This window comes from Herpailurus yagouaroundi, unplaced genomic scaffold, assembly GCF_014898765.1.
Source record: "Herpailurus yagouaroundi ecotype Mexico unplaced genomic scaffold, PumYag 183, whole genome shotgun sequence".
Taxonomy (NCBI): domain Eukaryota; kingdom Metazoa; phylum Chordata; class Mammalia; order Carnivora; family Felidae; genus Herpailurus; species Herpailurus yagouaroundi.
This window is the reverse complement of record NW_024412414.1, coordinates 4,859,338-4,879,394: the sequence shown is the minus strand read 5'-3', so window position 1 is coordinate 4,879,394 and position 20,057 is coordinate 4,859,338. Positions and strand designations below refer to the sequence as shown.

Below are 20,057 nucleotides of genomic sequence, written 5' to 3'. Positions count from 1 at the left end.
ATTAAGAATAAATGCTAGGGGTGCCTGGGTGGCTCGGTTAAGTGTCCCACTTTGGCTTAGGTCATGATCTCAACAGTTCGTGGGTTCAAGCCTCATGTCAGGCACTGTGCTGAGAGCTCTGAGCGTGGAGCCTGCTTCAGATTCTCTGTCTTCTCTCTCTCTGCCCCTCCCCCAATCATATTCTGTCTCTCTCAAAAATAAATATTAAAAAAAAATTTTTTTTAAAGGATAAATGCTAGTAGTTATTGTAAAGCTAAATAGCTGGTAATATCTCAAGAAGGAAATCTTGATTTAGGAATTCTGTAACATGTGTTCATACTCCTATTGCTCTCAATGCAGCATCTACCTGGAGCATGCAGACAGTGTTCTGAAGGCCATAGAGGAGATTGCTGGGGTTGGTGTCCCAGAACTGATCAGTTCTCCTAAAGATGGATCTTCCTCCACATTCCCCACCCTAACCAGGTAAAGGAGTTCTCTCTTCCAGTTCTTTCCCTAAGTTAGAATCACATTGTCCAATGTATGTGGTTTCCAAATAACTACCTTACCCTTCATCTAATTCTATTACAGATGGTAGGTACAGTAATTCATTCAACACATAGAACATATACTGTGCATTCTTTCCAAGGGGTTCTCAATCAACCCATGTGAAAGGACCTTAGTGACGAATGAATTTTCAGTAGAGTCTTCAAAGACAATAAATATTTAGTCACCAAATGTGTCTTGTTAGTACTTTCATCCTTTAAAAGTGAGACTAATATTTTAACCACCTTTAGGGTAAAGTGATTATAGTATCCAATCATGTGTACATCTCAGTGGGTTTTTTGTCTCATACAAAGTTTATAAATCACTTTCACATTCTTTTTTTTTTTTTTTTAAACGTTTTTTATTATTTTTCGGGCAGAGAGAGACCGAGCATGAACGGGGGAGGGGCAGAGAGAGAGGGAGACACAGAATCGGAAACAGGCTCCAGGCTCTGAGCCATCAGCCCAGAGCCTGACGCGGGGCTCGAACTCACGGACCGCGAGATCATGACCTGGCTGAAGTCGGACGCTTAACCGACTGCGCCACCCAGGCGCCCCTATCACTTTCACATTCTTTATGTCATTTAATCCTTGCATCGATTCTGTGAGTAGGTATCATTATCCCTGTTGTACTGATGAGGAAAATGAGCGTTAGAGAGGGAACTTACTCAGACTTAAACATGCAGTAATTATGGAACTAGGAACTTGAATTCAGATCTTTTTACCACCACTTCATGGCTCTTTCCATGCCACTACACCGTTTCCCTTCATAAAGTTAATTCCATTGTTTCACAGGCCATCTTCTTGGACTCCTTTTTTAATCCTTTCAACCCCCACCCCCATTCTTTTACAGTGGACCCTAGTGAAAGGAAATTCAAAGAGGTGGAGAAGGAAATGATTTTTGGTTCCTTGGCTTCTTCCTAGGAAGTTCTATCTAACTAGTCATCCTTGTGTGGGTGTGCATATTTTCCCCTTTTAGGCACACCTTTGTCATTTTCTTCCGAGTGATGATGGCTGAACTAGAGAAGACAGTGAAAGGTCTTCAGGCTGGCACAGCAGCAGACTCGCAACAGGTGGGTCACATACTCCCAGCACAAGAAGTAGACCTGACTAACTAGGAAGCTTCTGTGTCTTCTATTTCTTGGGTCCAGGTTTTCTTCTAAGCTACTTCCTTTGAGTTACAGAGATCCAAGATTCTTTTTAAAAGAACTCTTGGTTTAATTTCTTTCCTGTCAGTTTGAGAGAGGATTGGGTTCTGTATTCCCTGGCTACTACCCAAGGGAATGCTCAGGCTTCTCCATAAGCCATAGCCCTGGAAAAAATGTCTTTGGTCCCATGCCTGGCAGCTTGCTGCTTGTGAGCTGGTATGAGGTGAACAGGCCTGTTTAAGATGCTGTCACGCTGGGCCTTGGCAGTCCGCTAACCAGAGCTGAGCTAGACTGCTGACAGTATAGGTATCAGAGAAGCCACAGGGATCTGAACACCAGCAGGTGTGTTACAGAGGCTTTTTCCTATTTAGATGTTACTGAAGAGGAGTTTTCTTTTTAGAAACTCTCTCTGAGCTACCTTAGTGTTATATGTATGCGGGCCTCAGAGCCATCTTGTGGGTGCACTGGTAAGATCTCTGAGAGAATAATTGGCTTAAATTAATCTCTGAATAGCTTTGTAACCCAAGACCCATATGTTAGTGGGAATACAGTAATAGAAGTACTTGGCTGATTCAGAAGTGCCTATATATTTGATTACCCCCAGATTCATGAAGAGAAGCTCCTCTACTGGAACATGGCTGTTCGAGACTTCAGTATCCTCATCAACCTAATAAAGGTGAATGTGGAGGCTCCTTGACCCACCTCACCAGCTAACTATAGAAACCAACAAGGGTCCTGGCTTCCAAAATGGACCTTCCTGCTCCTTTCCCCACCCTTCCTTGGGGTTTGTTCTTCCCTGTCTTCCCTTATCCCTCTACCCATCCTGGATAACCCCTTCTTCTCTGAAAAGGCAATGTCTTTTTCCTTCTCTTCCTTCCTCTTTCTCTGTCTGTGCCACAGTACTATTAAACAGATCTCACCTTGTCTTGGGTCCTCTGTGATCTGAGTACATTCCCACTAGCTCCCTTTTCCAATCCTGAATGCCTTCTTTATCCCTCAAACACAATGTGTACTCTCACCAACTCCATGATTTTGCTAGGGTATTCTCCCAGCTCAGAATGTCATTCTCTCGCCTTTCTGCCTCTTAGTCCATCTGTCTTAAGGCTTCATTTCAAGGTTTGGACCTCTACAATGCCATCTTAATATCCCTGAGTTAGAGTAAATTTCTTACTCTTCTTTGCTTCCCTCTTCCTTTTTTTTGAATTTCATTGATGGTGATCACTTTAATTTCTGTTTTGTAATTAACTATTGACATGCCTTTTTCATTTTAGAATTCTCTACACCGCCCAGAGCTGTGATTTGCACAATGGGGAAGAGGCTGGGGGTGCTCAAAGGAGCAGACCTCAGCTTTGGTTTCTTGTCTTTTGTGTCTCCAGGTGTTTGATAGTCGTCCTGTTCTGCATGTATGTTTGAAGGTGAGAAAATGACCTGGCCTTCGTTAGTATTTATTGTTCCTGTGGATCTCTAGAGATGGCCTCAGCAGAAAGGAGTTGCTTAATACTTTGTCCACAAGCCAGAATTTTCAGAATCTGTGCTAACAGGTGGTAGTCTAGAAAAGACAATGGATATGTTTTCCCATACTAGTTGGATGACTAGAGAAGCTAATTTTGCTATGAGTTTGAAAATTTTTGGTTTGAGTGTTAGAACTAGCAGGAGTGGATTCAGGGCGGCCGACTTTAAGAACAAAAGTCACTCCTGCCATTCCTTCCCAGGCAACAGGGAGGAAGGAGGAGTGGGTGATTGCTCTTTTTAAAGCCCATGGCTGGCCTCATGAATGTGGAAGCTGGTATCCTGATAACCACTGAACTCCTCTCCCAAGGGGAGAGCCCATATTAGCCTTAGATTTGATGATGGGTCAGGAGCTAGGGAATGTTATTGGGAGAATGTGTCTTTCCGACTCCTGATGGTTCCTTCCAAGTGAATAGCACCTTATTCTTGTTATCTTCTAGTCCCTCTCTTCCTCTTTACTCTCTCTGCCCTGGCCCAGTGTGGGAGATGGGTGAGTAGGGAGAGTGGTTTATCTGATCATTAAATTTGGCAGTTGATTATGTGCTTCCTCATCTCTATACCTTTTTCCTTTTGGGTGTAAGTGGTCCTTAGGGAGATGCGGTCCTCCTCTGTTTTCTGTGCTCTCATTCTTACATGGATCAAGGCTTCTGCTCATTGTCTGTGTCTAGGGTAGGTAAGTTTGCCTAACTCTGAGGCTTAGTTAGCAGGCCCATTTAGTTTTTGAATTAAACTTACATTCTCCAAATTAACCTTTTGGATTCCTCCCTGCTTATTTTTTATATACAAAAATAAGATAAAGCCCCTGGGCTGGGTGATGCTATGCTACCTCAGGCAGGGGCTGTTCTGGTGAAAGGCCTCAACAGAGGTCATCACTAGTGTGTCTCTTCTCTTCTTCAGTATGGACGTCTCTTTGTGGAAGCATTTCTGAAGCAGTGTATGCCACTCCTAGACTTCAGTTTTAGAAAACACCGGGTAAGAACTGAGAACACAGAAGAAAGGTGTGCTCTGTACAGTTACTCAGAAGATACATCCATGGTGACTCCTGAGCTCGGAGTGGGGGTGGTCCCATTCCTAGGATCTGGGCCACCATTCTACTGGGGCTCCTTTGGTCCACTTCAGCTATCACCAAAGATGCCTATATTGGACCAAATATTTCAAAGTAGGCTAAACTCCTCAGACCCACTCTGATTTAAACCCACCTTTCTACTTTTACTCCAGATCTGGGGGTAGTTGTTCCTTTTAGCTTGATTTTATTGTGTTGCTGCATTCCCAGCACCTCATGGATCAGTGTGTCATTTGCTTATTCCTTTGCATTTCTCTAGGTCTACCCTCAGAAATAACAATAATAATAATAGTAATAGTAGTAAACAGCTCATTGTGTCATAAACTTTTTGCTGTTGTAATGGATAGTCTGGAGAGTTTTTTTGGCCAAGTGAGATTCAGGGTTAGAGTAGTGAAATAAGGATAAAAACAAAGGATGATTCCTTACACATATTTAGCAAGTTTGCAAGACACTCTCACAGTATTTGGTTGGTTCTTCCTTATAACCTAGAAAGAGAAAGGGGAGGATAGCTAGTTAGTCCTCACTTTGAGGGCCAAATTGAGATGATTACCAATACGAGGCTGGGACCTGCAAGGTTTATCCTCTTTGGAGCCCTTGGTTGCATCTAGAATGAAATGAGAGCATTTAATATGGTATTTATGAATTTTGTTGGTTGTAGGAAGATGTTCTGAGCTTACTGGAAACCTTCCAGTTGGATACGAGGCTGCTTCATCATCTGTGTGGGCATTCCAAGGTAAGAGGGGAGAGCAAGTCATTGCATCATCCTGCCTGTTGGCTTAATCTCAGTGTGATCAAGAGATCCATGGGCTCCACTTCCTTCATCTTTTACCCTTCTTGAGTCTTTATTTTTGAGACTGTGTGTGTCCAGAGACAGTTTAATTCAGAGTGGTCAGATCCTTAGTTGCTAGTTGAAATTGGGCAATCACATAGAGGGAAGTTTCTGGCTCTGAAGTTTGACTCAAACTCCATAGCACTGTTTCCTGTAGAAGCTTCTCTTTGGTGAGAGATAGAGAATGTTGGTGGATGTGTTGCTGCTATAAAGTACTCTGGGTGGGAGGAATATTATATAAGTGATGATTTTCTGCTAGAGACAAGAGGTGGTTCTAAAAGCAACCATCTGTAGAGCTTTTCAGGCTCTACTAACTTGTCAAAGAACACATCTGTCTCTTGTGAGAACATTTTACCATTAGAGGATTTTTCCACTTGAAGCCTACAGTTGAACCATTGTCACTTTTTGTCTGAAGGCATACAGAACCACAGAGCTCTGTAGTCACAGGCAAACCAAATAATTCCTGTGGCTCACTTCTTCACTTCGTTCTAACTTTAGAAGGTGCTGAACAGTGGAGTTATAAGGGATACTCTGTTGTTTAATATCAGTATAATACATATTCAAGAATATTTTAGGTGAATTCCTTGATAATTAGTCAATAAGAGGTTATGAAGAAGAACCTAAGGTGTCGGTGTTAGGTCTTCTAGGCTCTTTTAGCTTGAAGGAGAGCTGCCATTCTCTTTAGAGATGGCTGTTTAACAGAAATGTGTCTCTGGCCTGTACTGGGAGGACCTGTGCTATTTTTTAGTGTTCACGATGTCAGGAATTCACAAGTTTCTGTGTAGGAATGTGAAAGAATGATAGTCCAAGTGAGTTGGGTGCATTGGTTTCTATTCAGATTCACCAGGACATGAAACTCACCAAACACGTGCCTTTGCTCAAAAAGACGCTGGAGCTGTTAGTTTGCAGAGTGAAAGCCATGCTCATCTTCAACAATTGCAGGGAGGCTTTCTGGCTGGGCAACCTCAAAAACCGGGACTTGCAGGTAAGCCTAGAGGCATGCCAGTGATAATCTACTCCTGTTCTTTGTGAGAGCATCAGAAGGTATGTCAAAGAGGTCAGCTGAGCCCTGTTTTCTCAAGACTGTTTTCTCTTAAGGCTATAGCCATTTTGCTCTTAAAGTTAGGGCAGATTGGTCTTAGTCATGGTCTTATGGTCTTAATCATGGGCTCCACCCCTCATCATAGCCAGCAAAGGCACCAAAACATGCCACTGATAATAACAATGTCTCAGAGATAGAAGAGCCAGATCAGTAAAACCTCTCTTCTCAACCAGAGTGGGCTCCTGTTGAGAATCTACTGAGGGTAGATTCACAACATTTTTTTATATGGACAGACTTTTTTAAAAAGTTATTTTCGTTTTTTTTTTTCCCTAATCAGTCTGTCTTATTTCTGAAATTATTATCTGCCTATTTTTAACAAGTAAATATTTCTAAGGTCTTTCACCTGTCTGACAGAGTGTGTGAGTGGGGAAGAGGCAGAGACAGAGGGAGATACAGAATCTGAAGCAGGCTCCAGGCTCTGTGCTGACAGCTCAGGTCTCAAACTCATGAATGGCAAGATCATGACCTGAGCCAAAGTTGGACACTTAACGGACTGAGCCACCCCAGCGCCCCAGAAATTGTCATATAGGGTACAAGTCCTTCTCATTCACATATACAATAGCTCAGGGTTTTATAATCTCATATATGAAAATAGCACCCCAGAGAATTAGTTTCCTTTTTTCACATGTGCTTTATGAGGTACTGTTATTTCCGCTGTACTGGTTTTTTTTTTTTTAAGTCTATTTATTTTGAGAGAGAGATAAAGAACGAGCAGGGGAGGGGCAGAGCGAGAGGGAAACAGAACCCCTAACAAGCTCCGCCCTGGTAGTGCAGAGCCCAGTATGAGGCTCAAACTCAGAAACCGTGAGGTCATGACTGGAGCCATAACCAAGAGTCAGATATTTAACCAACTGAGCCACCCAGGTGCCTCTTGCACAATACTATTAAACAAAATACTATAATAAAACAATACTGTCGTTTCCCTTAGGAGAGTAAAGCTCAGAGAGGTTAAGTAGCTTACCTAAAGTCATTTAGCGGTAAGTGAGAGGTGCCAGGATTTGAGTCTAAACAGAAATGATGAAAAGCTGATGTCTTTAAACCACTTTGTATGCGGTGTTTCAGCTTCTACATGGCCATTTGTAGTTGGTGTGTTGGTGGTCATATACCTTAAGGTATTTGGGAAATTTTAGAATGATACTCAACATTAAATGAGTCACCAGTATGTCCTGGCCTTGTAAAATCTAGTGTGATACTAGAATGCAACAATAGACTTCTTATAAAACTACATATTATATGGGAGCCACACTTACCTCAGAGTGTGATTATCACTTCTTTAGGTACTAGATCACAGTTTGGTGTCTGTATTTGACCATGTTTGAATGGCTAGAATATCTTGTGTTATCTACAAACCAAGCCTTTCTCACCTTGAGCCCCCAAATATGTTTATTGTAACCCACCGTTTTTCTTGGCCCATCTGCATTTAGGGTGAAGAGATACTATCCCAGAATTCCCAGGAGAGCACAGCTGAGGAGAGTGAGGATAATACAACATCCCAGGTCTCCAAGAGCAAAGCAACAGAGGTATCTCTGCATAAGGCCCCAGACTGTGCAGTTGACAGTTGTATTTTTTTAAGTCAGTAGAAAGTATAGAACTTGCTTTTTTTTTTTTTATCTTAAATCCTTGTGAGTCGGCACTACTTTTTTTTTTGTCTGTCATTTTATTTTTTTTAAGTTTATTTATTTATTTTGAGAGAGAACATGAGCAAGGGAGAGAGAGAGGGAGAGAGAGGGAAAGAGAGAGAATCCCAAGCAGACTCTCTGCTGTCAGCGCAGAGCCTGGTGTGAGTCTCAAACTCACGAACTGTGCAATCATGACCTGAGCCAAAGAAGAGTTGGATGGTTAACTGAGTGAGCCACCCAGGTGCCTCTATATATATTTTTAATGTTTATTTTTTAAAGCGGGTGTGCATGTGGGAGCAGGGGAGGGGCAGAGAGAGGGGGAGACAGAGGATCCGAAGCAGCGTAGAGCCCAATGCGGGGCTTGAACTCAGGAACTGCAAGATCATGACATCAGCCAAAGTCAGATGCTTAACTGACTGAACCACCCAGTCACCCCAATGTTTATATATTTTTGAAAGAGAGAGAGAGAAAGAGTGCAAGCAGGCTCCACACTTAGTGTAGAGCTCAGTGTGGGGCTTGATCTCACAATTGTGAGAATGACCTGAGCTGAAATCAAGAGTCAGATGCTTAACTGACTGAGCCACCCAAGCGCCCTTATGTTTTGTGTTTTTTTTTTAAGTTTATTTATTTTAGTAATCTCTACACCCAACATGGGGCTCGAACTCATGACCCCAAGATCAAAAGTTGCAACTCACTGACTAAGCCAGCCGGGTACCCCACCCTGCTTACGTTTGTAATCAAAGACTTCTATGCTCTTCACCATTGCCTCCAGAAAAGCTTCTGTTTTTATATGAAATTCTGTGGGGGCCAAAAGACTCTCTCAAGTTGTGGCATATGTTGTCGAGTTGAAAAAACCATTTTATAGAGGAAAAAAGAAACAGTCTGGTGTTCTCTGAGTGTTGAGAAGAATGAGTTAAACCATTTAAATATGTTTTGTGAATATATAAGATAGAAACATGAACGCATTTGGTGGAAACTAAAGCACAGAATCAAAAGCTGCAGTCACTAAGGACTACAGTAAGAGAAGGGGTCCTTATTCTTTTCTGGGCTATTACAGATATTTTCAGGACTTTACAGAAAGCTGAAGAAAAATGGATATTTTTATTGAATTTTGTTACAATTCAGGTGGGTTATAGACACCAAGAAGCTCAAATTTAAGAACCCCTCCTGTAAAGCCTCTTTATAATGCAATTTGAGGCTGATGCAGAAAGATCATTTAATATGAAAAATACTTTTATTACATGGTCCTCTGTTGTATTTGTATAGTATACCTCTACCTTGTTCTCATAAAAAAATTTTTGAAACAGTATCTTATTAGTTTGGTACTTTCTCCTAAGCAAGCCTCCCAGATTAAAACTGGAAACCAAAGATTTTAATTTTTTTTAAGTTTATTTTTGAGAGAGGAGAGAGAGAGAGAGAGAGAGAGAGCGAGCAGGGGATGAGCAAAGAAAGAGGGAGACACAGAATCCGAAGCAGGCTTCAGGCTCTGAGCTGTCAGCACAGAGCCTAACTTGGGGGCTTGAACTCACTAACCATGAGATCATGACCTGAGCAGTAGTCGGATGCTTAACTGACTGAGCCATTCAGGTGCCCCTACTGACCAAAGAATTTTATGCTGAATTCCTCTGGTGAGATACACCAGAATTATTTTAATTAAAAAAAATTTTTTTTTCTTAATCTTTGTTTTTGAGAGAGAGAGAGAGAGAGGAAGACAAGATTTGAAGCAGGCTCTGTGTTGAGAGCAGAGAGCTGGATGTAGGGCTCAAACTCACAAACTACGAGATCATGACCTGAGTTGAAGTCGGGGGCTTAACCGACTGAGCCAACCAGGTCCCCCTCACCCCCAATTTTTCTTTAATGTTTGTTTATTTTTGAGACAGAGACAGAGCATGAGTGAGGGAGGGGCAAAGAGAGGGAGACACAGAATCCAAAGCAGGCTTCAGGCTCTGAGCTGTCAGCACAGAGCCCGATGCAGGGCTCGACTCGCAGACCACGGGATCATGACTTGAGCTGAAGTTGGACGCTTAACCGACTGAGCCACCCAAGTGTCCCAAGATACACCAGAATTTTTATTTTATTTTGTTTTATTTTTTATGTTTATTCATTTTTTTTGGAAAGACAGAGACAGTGCGAGCAGGGGAAGGGCAGAGAGAGAGGGAGACACAGAAACCGAAGCAGGTTCCAGGCTCTGAGCTGTCAACACAGAGCCCGATGTGGGGCCCAAATCCATGAACAGTGAGATGATGACCTGAGCCAAAGTCGGACACTCAACCGACTGAGCCATCCAAGAGCCCCTACACCAGAATTTTTAAGTTAGCAAACATTTCATTCTATATTGAGTACCTACTTTGTTCTATATCACACACATGCAGTAGAGGTGGAGGACCATGGCTTATGTAAAAATCCTGTGAATTTGGTTCAGTTGCAAAATGTCATAGGTTGCTATCCCAGTGGCCTTCCTCCATAGTCTTGGCTTAAGAGGTCACAATAGAAAAATAACAGGGGAGCCTCAATTCCTTTTTCAGATGAATGTTTTAACGCCCGTCATTGGTTTTAATGATGATACAGTACAGTAAATCCTATGGGAGCAGTCTTGTAATTCATGGGGTTATTCAGATGACCTAAAATATCTAATTATCCTTTACCCCTTAGGATGGTGAAGATGAAGTAAGTGATGGAGAAAAGGAGCAAGATAGTGATGAGAGTGATGATGACTCCGATTAGATCACGGAGAGACTGCTGCCCCTTCCCCATGTCTGCTAGCCTCTTCCTGTTTTGTGTTTAGGGTTTGAAATCTGTCTGCCTTCCTTACTGGAAGCATCCTGTTTTGTCACTGGGGTGGTGGGCTTTGCTGAATCCGCCGAATTTGACTTTCATAGGTTGTCTATCATCATCAAAGACCTTGGCTCATGATTCCACTGTAGCATTACTTATCGGTCTTGGGCAAACGTGGCAGTGCTATGCTGTGGAATAGATACTGGGCTTTGGGAGCTAGTTTTGAAACTTTTAGAATTTAGGATTGTACCAGTTTTACAAATAAATTGTTTTAAGTTCTGCCTGAACTACCTCATTCCTCTTTCTGAATTTCCTTCAGAAGTCAAGTATTACATGGAATTCAGTTGGGGTTTATGCAGAGAAATAATGGAAATTGGTGTGAACACATCACTTCTACCAATTAAAATCACATATTTCCTATTCTAAGGACCATCTTTACTTGAGATGAGAAAATCTTTGTGATATTTTTGGAGGAGTGACAAATTTCTGGACAATTCCCAAAGAAAGTCAAAAGAAAAATTCTGGCTGCTTTGTAAAAATTCTCTGGTCATCCTATAGATACAAGACAAAGAGGGAAAAGGCACCATCAAACTCATGTTGACTTTGTATATATGTTTATTTTATTTCCACATTATTCTGAGTTATACCTATAATCTAGTTACAAGAATGCTACGAAATTACTTGTTTATTAGAAGTAGAATAGTAGTACACCAGCTAAAATGGGGAGCTCTCTTGTGTTCCGCCAGAAAGCCCAGTTTCATTGCTGCCTCCAAGTTCTTTCTTGCCAGGCTATAAATATTTATTTAATATTTGTTAATATTTCTACCCACTTTAGTACTCTCCAGTGGCATTAGGATGTGGTTGTTAGGGTTTTTTGTTGTTGATTTGGTGGGGGGGGGGGGATTATTTTTTATTATTTTTTTTAATCCTTGAACCATCTATAAATTTTTGATCCCTTCGTCCTCATGTACGTGGAAATCCGTAATCTCCTTCCTTGACACCCCTTTGTTTCCCCAACTCATTTTTGGGGAACATGATGTCGTCTTAGATGTTGAAGTGAGTTCACACTAGGCTCATTGGTTTCTATGGTTTAATGGTTCTTTATCACATGTACATGTTAACGCTAGTTTGACTCTCTTTTAAATGTTGTTCAGCTTTACAGTGGAAATGTTCTCCCTTGCTCCGGTCACTGGCCTTCTTTGGAGGGGAAAGGACATAAAGGGGTTCCTGAATTGTCACTGCGTGACAGAAAAGCAAGATTGCTGGGGTGATGTCAGTTTCCTTTACACAGACAGGTTTCTGTAAACTTCAGACACATAGTAAAAGGGCATGGTATAAGGAACAGGAATCAGATGGGAACCCTTTACTTGGAGTGTTGTAAGGCAAAAGTGCACTTCTTGTATGTTGCATACAGTAAGAGGATAGAGCGCAGCATCTGTTTGCACATGGTCACTGTCATCTGAATCTGAGGTTCCTTAAGTCCAGTGGGCCACTGGTGCTCCCGGCTGATGATTTTGCAAAAGGCTGATTTGTCTGAAACTCTGAAGGTTCCGGTCCATTTTGGTGGCTGAGCTGTGATGACCCTGCCAAACACGGAATCCACTCCACTGAGGCGGACAGCCTGGGGCTTCCTGACCAGCCCTTTCTTGTTGTTCATGGTTTGGAGCTCTGATGTGTGGCAGGGTAACTTGGGACTCACCCCAGGCTCCAGGAATGGGCTGTCTAGAACTAGAGTGACCTCTTGAAAGCACAGCTGCACTTCAAGGTCAGAAGAGGTATGTGGGAAGCAGGGGGAAGCCCTAAAAGGGTGCTTTGAAGAAGATGTAGGTGTTGTGTGCCGCAGCCATTGGAAGCTCTCGTCCAGTGGGGTCCATGGTGACCAGAGCTGGTATCCTGCCATTGACAGTCCTAAAGAAGAGGAATCAGAACATGGAATTTCCCCAGCATGGTTTTGGGAAGGGCATGGCCATTTAAATTCACATTTAGTTGTTTCATTATTGACTTTAACTTATTCTGTAGTTCTCATTAACAGACTCCAATAGATGCTAAGGATACTAGTAATTCTATAAAGTGCAGTAGTGGATGGTCACAAGTATTGAATCTGGCAACTACTATGTATACTAAAACTTTATTAAGTCTTATCACAGGCCTCTGAAGGTAGGTTTTAACCTATTTTACAGGTGAGGAGATGGGTTTGTCCAAAATGGAATACCCCAGTTCACCATTATAACTGCTAAAGACAGAATCTACACCTCTGAGGTGGCAGAGGATGCTGGCACTTCATGATGAAGTGGTCAGAAGCTCAGAAAGGCCATATCTTACCAGATATTTGTGACTCTAAATCCCATGTACTTTATTTATACCAGGGGTTCTCAAAGTATGATCCTGGCACTAGCAGCTTAAGCACCATCTAGGAATGTAGAAATGTACATTCTTGGGCCCTACCTTAGACCCATAGCATTAGAAACTGGGGGTAGGGCCTTGCAATCTACATTTAAACCCTTCAGGGTATTCGGATGCACTTACTATTTGAGAACTTCTGATGGTGTCCCTTTTAAGGAACTTAGGTTTTCATTATTCTTCATTATGGAGACTGTCTCCTCTTGACCCTAAAAACCTGTTTTTTAACATAAGGGAACAGCTCTCTCAGAGCTCTGAGGTACTTATGTACCACCTCAGAGGAATTACACCAGGCTAGAAGGAAAAAAGGTTTCCAAAGGACAGTCTTTAAATAAATGTTTAAACATTTTTCTGATTCTTCTAGGTGTGTTTTATTTTTGACTTTGGTTTGTTATGGGAGACCCAGTGGTTAAGATTGTGATTTCCCCCCCTTAAAGGAAAAAGAAAGGGCTGGGAGGATGTTGCTAACTCAAAATTTATTCAAGTAGAAAATGGATTTTCCATCATTCTGCTTTAAAATTGCCAATATATAAAAGGTTTTACTGAATTAAGAAGCTAACATTTTTGAGCACCTATGTATTGTGTTACGGGGCATAGCAGTTCCCTTTTCTTTCCAGTCAAGTATTTTTCTCTGCCCCTTCTCTCTTCTCCCACAAAAGGTAACAGCAGCAGATCTGATCCCATCCTATCTAGTAATTGCCCAAGAAATGTGAAAAGTTGACTCCTCCACCATAGTTTGTAAGACAGTAAAGTTAATTTTAAAAAAGAGTTGTCTGATTACAAAGCTGTAATCAGATCTCGCGGTCTGTGGGTTTGAGCCCCACATCAGGCTCTGTGCTGACAGCTCAGAGCCTGGAGCCTGTTTCAGATTCTATGTCTCCCTCTTCCTCTGACCCTCCCCTGTTCATGCTCTCTCTCTCTCTGTCTCAAAAATAAATAAATGTTAAAAAAAAAATAAAAAAAAAAGCTGTAATCATCAAGACAGTATGGTATTGGCACAAAAACAGACATAGATCAATGGAATAGAAGAGAGAACCCAGAAATAGACCCACAAATATATGGCCAACTAATCTTCAACAAAGCAGGAAAAAGTATCCAATGGAAAAAAAATCTAGCAAATGGCGCTGGGAAAACTGGATAGCAACATGCAGAACAATGAAACTGAACCACTTTCTTATACCATACACAAAAATAAAATCAAAATGGATGAAAGACCTAAATGTGACAGGAAGCCATCAAAATTCTATAGGAGAAAACAGGCAATAACCTCTTTGACCTCGGCTGCAGGTCTCTGAAAGCAAGGGAAATAAAAGCAAAAATGAACTATTGGGACCTCATCAAGATAAAAAGCTGCTGCACAGCAAAGGAAACAACAAAACTAAAAGGGAACTGATGAATAGAAGATACTTGCAAATGACATAAAGGGTTAGTATCAAAAATCTACAAAGAACTTGCCAAACTCAACACCTGAAGAACAATCCAGTGAAAAAATTGGCACAAGACATGAATAGACACATTTCCAAAGAAGAAACCCAGATGGCCAACAGACACAGGAAAAGGTGCTCAACATCACTCATCATCAGGGAAATACAAATCAAAACCACAATGACAAATCACCTCACACTGGTCAGAGTGGTTAAAATTAGGAAACAACAGGTGTTGGCGAGGATGTGGAGAAAGGGGAACCCTCTTGCACTGTTGGTGGGGATGCAAACTGGTGCAGCCACTCTGGAAAACATTGTGGAGGTACCTCACTATTTTTTTTTAATTAAAAATAGAATTATCCTATGACCCAGCAATTGCACTACTAGGAATTTATCCAAAGGAAACCAAAATGCTGATTCAACGGGGCACATGCACCCCAATGTTTATAACAGCACTATTGACAATAGCCAAAGTATGGAAAGAGCCCAAACGTCCATCAACTGACGAATTGATACATGCATATATATGCGCATAATATACACGCATACATGTGTCTGTATGATTTGCATATGCATACACATACATACAATGGAATACTATTTGGCAATGAAAAAGAATGAAATCTTGCCATTTGTAACAATGTGGATGGAACTGGAGGGAGGGTATTATGCTAAGCAAAAGAAGAGAAAGATATCACATGATTTCACTCATGTGGAATTTGAGAAACAACAGAACATCATAAGGAAAGGGAAGGAAAAATAAGATAAAAACAGAGAGGGAGGCAAACCATAAGAAACTCTTAAATATAGAGAACAAACAGGGTTGTTGGGGGTGGGGAAAATGAGTGATGGGCGCTTGTTAGGATGAGCACTGGGTGTTATATGTAAATGATGAATCGCTAGATTCTACTCCTGAAACCAAGACTACACTGTGTGTTAACGAGAAGAAATAAAAATACATACATACATACATGCATATATTAGGACCTCTTTTTGGAGAAAAGAATAAAATAAAAGCAAAAGAGTTATTGGTGACATTTCAAATCAGAAGACCTCTCCCTGACAGTGCTTAGCATAAAGGAGGTTTGTTGATTTCTTTCAATTGTTGTTTTTCCTGTCTTTGTACATTCCTTCACGTACTGTGTTCAAATATCTGGACTGCCTTAGGATGAGCAGTTGACACTGAAGGGATAGTTGTCTATTACAAACATCCTGTGAAAGTCTTCTGATGCTTGATGTCATCACTCACTACATAGAAGATCAGGGCTGCACTGGTACAACACCATGGCAAGGTGGAATGTGCAGGGTGTTAACAACTCCTCAGCATATGACCAAAAAAGATTACTTAATCCCAGGATCCTTTTCCTGAATCCTTCACTCCTAAGAGCAGATAGGGCTGGAGGTAAAAGGTTTTATCAAGTGCCCAGCTTAAGTGCTGGGCAGAACCAACCTGGGTTGAGAGGGGGCTTCTGAACCCAGATCACACCACTTCCACACAAGGTTTAAATCAAGACGATTCACTCCTCCACTCCCACCACCTGAAATCACCGTCATCCACTCCAGTAGGGGTTCAACCTTGGAAGTCTGTTTAAACTGCTTTAATAGCTCCCAGATACGGAACACCTTGTACTCCTGGCCAAAAGTCTTCCCCTTTACACGCTCTTCCCGTTCCAAGGAAATAGGTCCCTCGATTTCCCCACCTGGGAAAGGGGAAGTGAACGTCCAGGTGCAGCTGAGATCTTCGTGAACTGTGAACTGCGATCCTGATCCGGAGAGTCTGAAGCTGCCGGGAGTGGGGGAGGCTCCCCTTCCCAGCAGGCAGAAGGGGCTTGTCCCCTGTGGGTCCCTAAATGGGGGTGGGGGCCAGACGGCTTTGGCCGAGGCGGAGGTGGCGGTGGGAGCCCGGGCCCGGTCCCACCATCCGGGCCGGGGGCTCACCTGCTGAACTCCGCGGGGCCGCACGCTCCAGAGTGGCGGCCGCTGTTCCCGGGCCATTTCTCTTCTCCACCGGGCGCCTGGCAACCGCCTTTGTGACCCAGGACGGGGCGGGGCGGGGGGGGGGGGGGGGAGCCCGAGCCGCCGCGGGGATGAGGGCTCCAGACGCCCAGCTTGGGAGGTGTCAGGACTAGATTCTCTACCCCCACCGCCTTGGAACCCTTTGTCCAGGACTCGGTTCGAATCCTGTCCTCTCCATTCCCCCTCCTCCTCTCTTCCCCGCTACACCTTTGTGCTTTTCAGATAGTCACGGAGGGCGACACGCCCACTTCAAAAGGTGTGGTCAGGAACCTGCATAGAAGTCCCGGGACTTGTAGTTAGTGTTGAGTTAGTCTTTAGTCTTTTTTTTTTTTTTTTCAAGTTTATTTATTTTGAATGGGGCAGAGGAGAGAGAGAGAACGCGCACATGCATGCGAGTGGGCAAGGGGCAAAGGGAGGGGTGGAGAGAGAGAATGAGAGAGTGTCCCAAGCAGGTTCTGGCTTGTAAGCGCACACAGAGCCCAACTCCGGGCTCCATCTCAGGAACCCTGAGATCATGACCTGAGCCCAGATCAAGAGTGGGATGCTCAACTGACTGAGTCTCCCAAGAGCCCCAGTCTTCACGCTTTAAACCACGCTCAAGACGTATTCAGGCTGAAAGCTTTTATTGCTGCATTGGTGTGGTCCCAGCACAAGGAGACAGTATTTATAAATGTTCACCTCTCACGAACAAGAGGAAAGGTACGTGTCTTCCCTTGACTTCCTGACCCAAAATCGTTTTTCTGCCTCCTATTAAACCCCCAAAAAGGCGATGCTGTCGTCTTCTAACAAAGCTGAAGAACTGACCGTTTCACCACAGTGAGTGATTTAACAACTTTGTAAGCGTCACTGCAAACAATGTCCTTGGAAGGCTGAGGGAAGACAGGTCTACACAACTAACTCCTATATCTCCTGTGCCTGGCTATCCCAGTGCGTGGCAGTGTTGAAGTATTCGTGGCGAGAATTAAACTAATGGTCCTTCCTGCCCTTACCTTACCCAGAAATTGCCCTTGCACTTTCCAACTATAGAGCACAGCATAAATAAGAACTGTCACCTTTTATCTGGCTCTTTGGATGAAGCTGAACAGGAGAGATGGGGGGCATGGCTGTGGAGTCAGGCTAAGATCCTGGTTTGGAAGACCAGATGGTCTTGGTCTTGAGGGTCAAGAGGTCTTAAGGGGCAGAGATCAAGAACTGTCATATGTGGTGTGTGTGTGTGTGTGTGTGTGTGTGTGTGTGTGTGTGTGTGTGGCACCCTGTGGAAGGAAAGGAAAATGGAGAAGAGAGTTTGGAAGGGAAGTCCGAAAATGGAGAGAGGGACAGAGAGTGATGAGTCTAGACTTGGAAGAGACTGAAATGATTTGAATTGCAAATCATTTTCCAGTAAGTTTATTTTTATTTTCTTGTTGATAAAAAGAGACACTGCTATTTAAAAAGCAAACAGAACAGTTTTTATTGCACAGTTGTGTTTTTTAAATATTAAAACCCCCAAAGTAAAATTATATAATTAAAAGTTGTTGGCTAGAGAGGGCTTCGTGCTGTTAAGACATTCTGTACCACAGCCCTCTATACAGTCTGCCCAGCTCTAAGGGATACATTTTCGGAGGTACAATTTGCTATCACCTCTGGCTCTGATACTCCAGCTCCACGTCTATCACACATATATGGAAAACCATAATCTCCCATGTTACAAGTTACTGATGACCTACAACATCACCTTTGTTGTAGCACTGTATGATCCAGTGCTCAACATTCTGTGTGCACTGTTTTCACGGATTGTCATGACAAAAGCCACATTTGCTCTGCCAAAAGAGGATGCAGTTCTTTCAAAGAGGCTAACAACATTGCCATGGTGCACATGCTATATCCATAGCTGCACAAATGATGGTCTAAGTGCATATGATTGCAAAAAAGACTCACATGACCACATGTAATGCAATTGACACATTTCTTCAAGAATTTGATTCCACTCTGATTATTATCCATGAAGTCATTGACAAGATTCCTTGAGTGCTGTGAAACATATGACAGATCTAAAGACCAGAACCTTGTTCTCTTATGCTGAGGCAATCTGCCACCTGGAAGCACTACTTGTTGCACCAGCAGCACTCCCAAAGGGCTTGCCTCTGTAGCCCTGCATCACTCATCGGTAACAACTTCTGCTGTGAACAACTCCCACGCTGGCAAACCCATACTGAAGGACTGCCTGACAGCAAGCTCGATGAGCATACAGGAAAAAGCTGCAGAAGTCCAGAGGAATATTCTTCACTGTAGCATAGCACCACATCCTTGTGTTGTTTGGAATTACAGGGGAGACCCTAGAATAGGTGTATAGGAAGTCCTGGAAAAAGAGAAGAGCTGAGCCTGACTTGTCCATGGAAGTCCATTAATCTGGGGAAAAAAAGTTGGATAGATATGTGTACTTAATTTTCCGCTTTCTACATAAAAAGGAAATGTAAACTCATGAGTGTCTGTTTTGTGAAGAGTCAAGCACTGTGCTTTGTGTTTTATTTATCCTTTCTCACAGAATTCTCCCAACAATCCTAATCCATCCATGTTGTTACTCCTGTATTACACATGAAGAAACAAAAGCTCAAAGGGGTGAAGTGACTCCTCTTTGGTAGATTTGTGATTTGAAACTGAGATGTCCCACCTTTGAAGGAAAAGTACATCTCAGGCACCTGGGTGGCTCAGTCAGTTGAGTGACTGACTCCTGGCTCAGATCATGATCCCAGGATTATGGGATCGAGCCCTATGTCAATCTTCTTGCTGAGCATGGAGTCTGCTTGAAATTCTCTGTCTCCCTCTACCCCTCTCCCCTGCTTGCTCTCTCTCTCTAAAATAAAAATTAAAAAAAAAAAAGGAAAAGCAGATCTATCCGATATATTTGTGACATGTGAGCAAGATACTAACTTCAACAGCATCACTTAGGAAGCAGGGTCTTGAATGGCAATAGCCCTCTGGATGCCTGGGGTTCGATATTTTCAGTTGATATTTATTATTTTAGCATCATTTCTATGAATATGTAGGAGAGCTCAAGATAGACCCTAACCTGTTTTCAGATTGGTTCAGTGAAAAGATATTGGAGTCAGGAATCAACTGGTGAAGGTCCACCACTTATTTGACTGTGTGACCTTTAACTTTGTCATCAAGAGAAACCTCTTCCTGATTTCCTTCCACAGGGTTTGTGAGGGTCCAGTGAGGTAAAAGCTACAAAAGTAGCTTTATAGCTTGTAAAATCTCGTTTCTGAGTAAAGGACTGTTAGTAAAGGTTTCTTCCCAGTGCATGTATTGCACAAAGCAGACTGTAAATACGCTCTTAAACAAATCTAAAATTGTTCATAATTCCACTACTTTAGTAAACAAGACAGTGACATTTTTTGTATATACTTTTTGTCCTCAAGCAGATGTAATTTTCATATAATTGCAATCAAAGAAAATGTTGTATTTTGTTTTCCCCTTCATTTATCACGTATGTGATGTGTCAGAGTTCATAATTGCCATTTTATTTAAATAGCAATGGTATTAATTATATTAAGTAGCTGCATGATATCGTCGTAGGTGGCTATATCATCGCTTAGTTATTCCCCAACTGTGGAGATATAGTTGTTTTGTTTTTTTAAATAGACAATGTCACAAAGAGCACCTTTGTGC

The 20,057-nt window shown here is 42.4% G+C and overlaps 2 protein-coding genes across 10 annotated transcripts in view; one reads left to right on the top strand and one right to left on the bottom strand.

Moving 5' to 3' along the window:
* FANCD2 (FA complementation group D2) overlaps nt 1-10,853 on the top strand; it is a 63,569-nt gene extending 52,716 nt beyond the window's left edge. For 3 of the 4 annotated variants that reach the window (XM_040492000.1, XM_040491999.1, XM_040491998.1), the window contains exons 36-44: nt 340-462; nt 1,501-1,594; nt 2,274-2,345; nt 3,046-3,084; nt 4,076-4,150; nt 4,900-4,974; nt 5,909-6,055; nt 7,597-7,692; nt 10,444-10,853. In XM_040492000.1, coding sequence (XP_040347934.1) covers nt 340-462; nt 1,501-1,594; nt 2,274-2,345; nt 3,046-3,084; nt 4,076-4,150; nt 4,900-4,974; nt 5,909-6,055; nt 7,597-7,692; nt 10,444-10,515 — 793 coding nt within the window. In that variant the 3' untranslated portion in view covers nt 10,516-10,853. The remainder of the gene's footprint in view (nt 1-339; nt 463-1,500; nt 1,595-2,273; nt 2,346-3,045; nt 3,085-4,075; nt 4,151-4,899; nt 4,975-5,908; nt 6,056-7,596; nt 7,693-10,443) is intronic. The other variant, XM_040492001.1, reaches the window with a different exon arrangement.
* A 1,048-nt stretch (nt 10,854-11,901) lies between these two features.
* Nucleotides 11,902-16,759, bottom strand: FANCD2OS (FANCD2 opposite strand). 6 transcript variants are annotated; one of them, XM_040492008.1, is made up of 2 exons: nt 16,329-16,759; nt 11,902-12,474 (listed from the first exon to the last, which is right to left on the bottom strand). In XM_040492008.1, exon 2 carries the CDS (start codon nt 12,464-12,466, stop codon nt 11,930-11,932), a length of 537 nt encoding a protein of 178 aa, XP_040347942.1. In that variant the 5' UTR covers nt 12,467-12,474; nt 16,329-16,759; the 3' UTR covers nt 11,902-11,929. The 6 variants fall into 6 exon arrangements, with proteins under 6 accessions (XP_040347942.1, XP_040347939.1, XP_040347940.1 ...); XM_040492005.1 differs by lacking the exon at nt 16,329-16,759 and adding an exon at nt 16,091-16,322; XM_040492006.1 differs by lacking the exon at nt 16,329-16,759 and adding an exon at nt 15,841-16,084.
* Nucleotides 16,760-20,057: the final 3,298 nt, after the last annotated feature.

What these genes read in the sequence shown, in the direction of transcription:
- FANCD2OS (XM_040492008.1), bottom strand. Translation starts at nt 12,466, where the DNA reads ATGGCAGGATACCAGCTCTGGTCACCATGGACCCCACTGGACGAGAGC.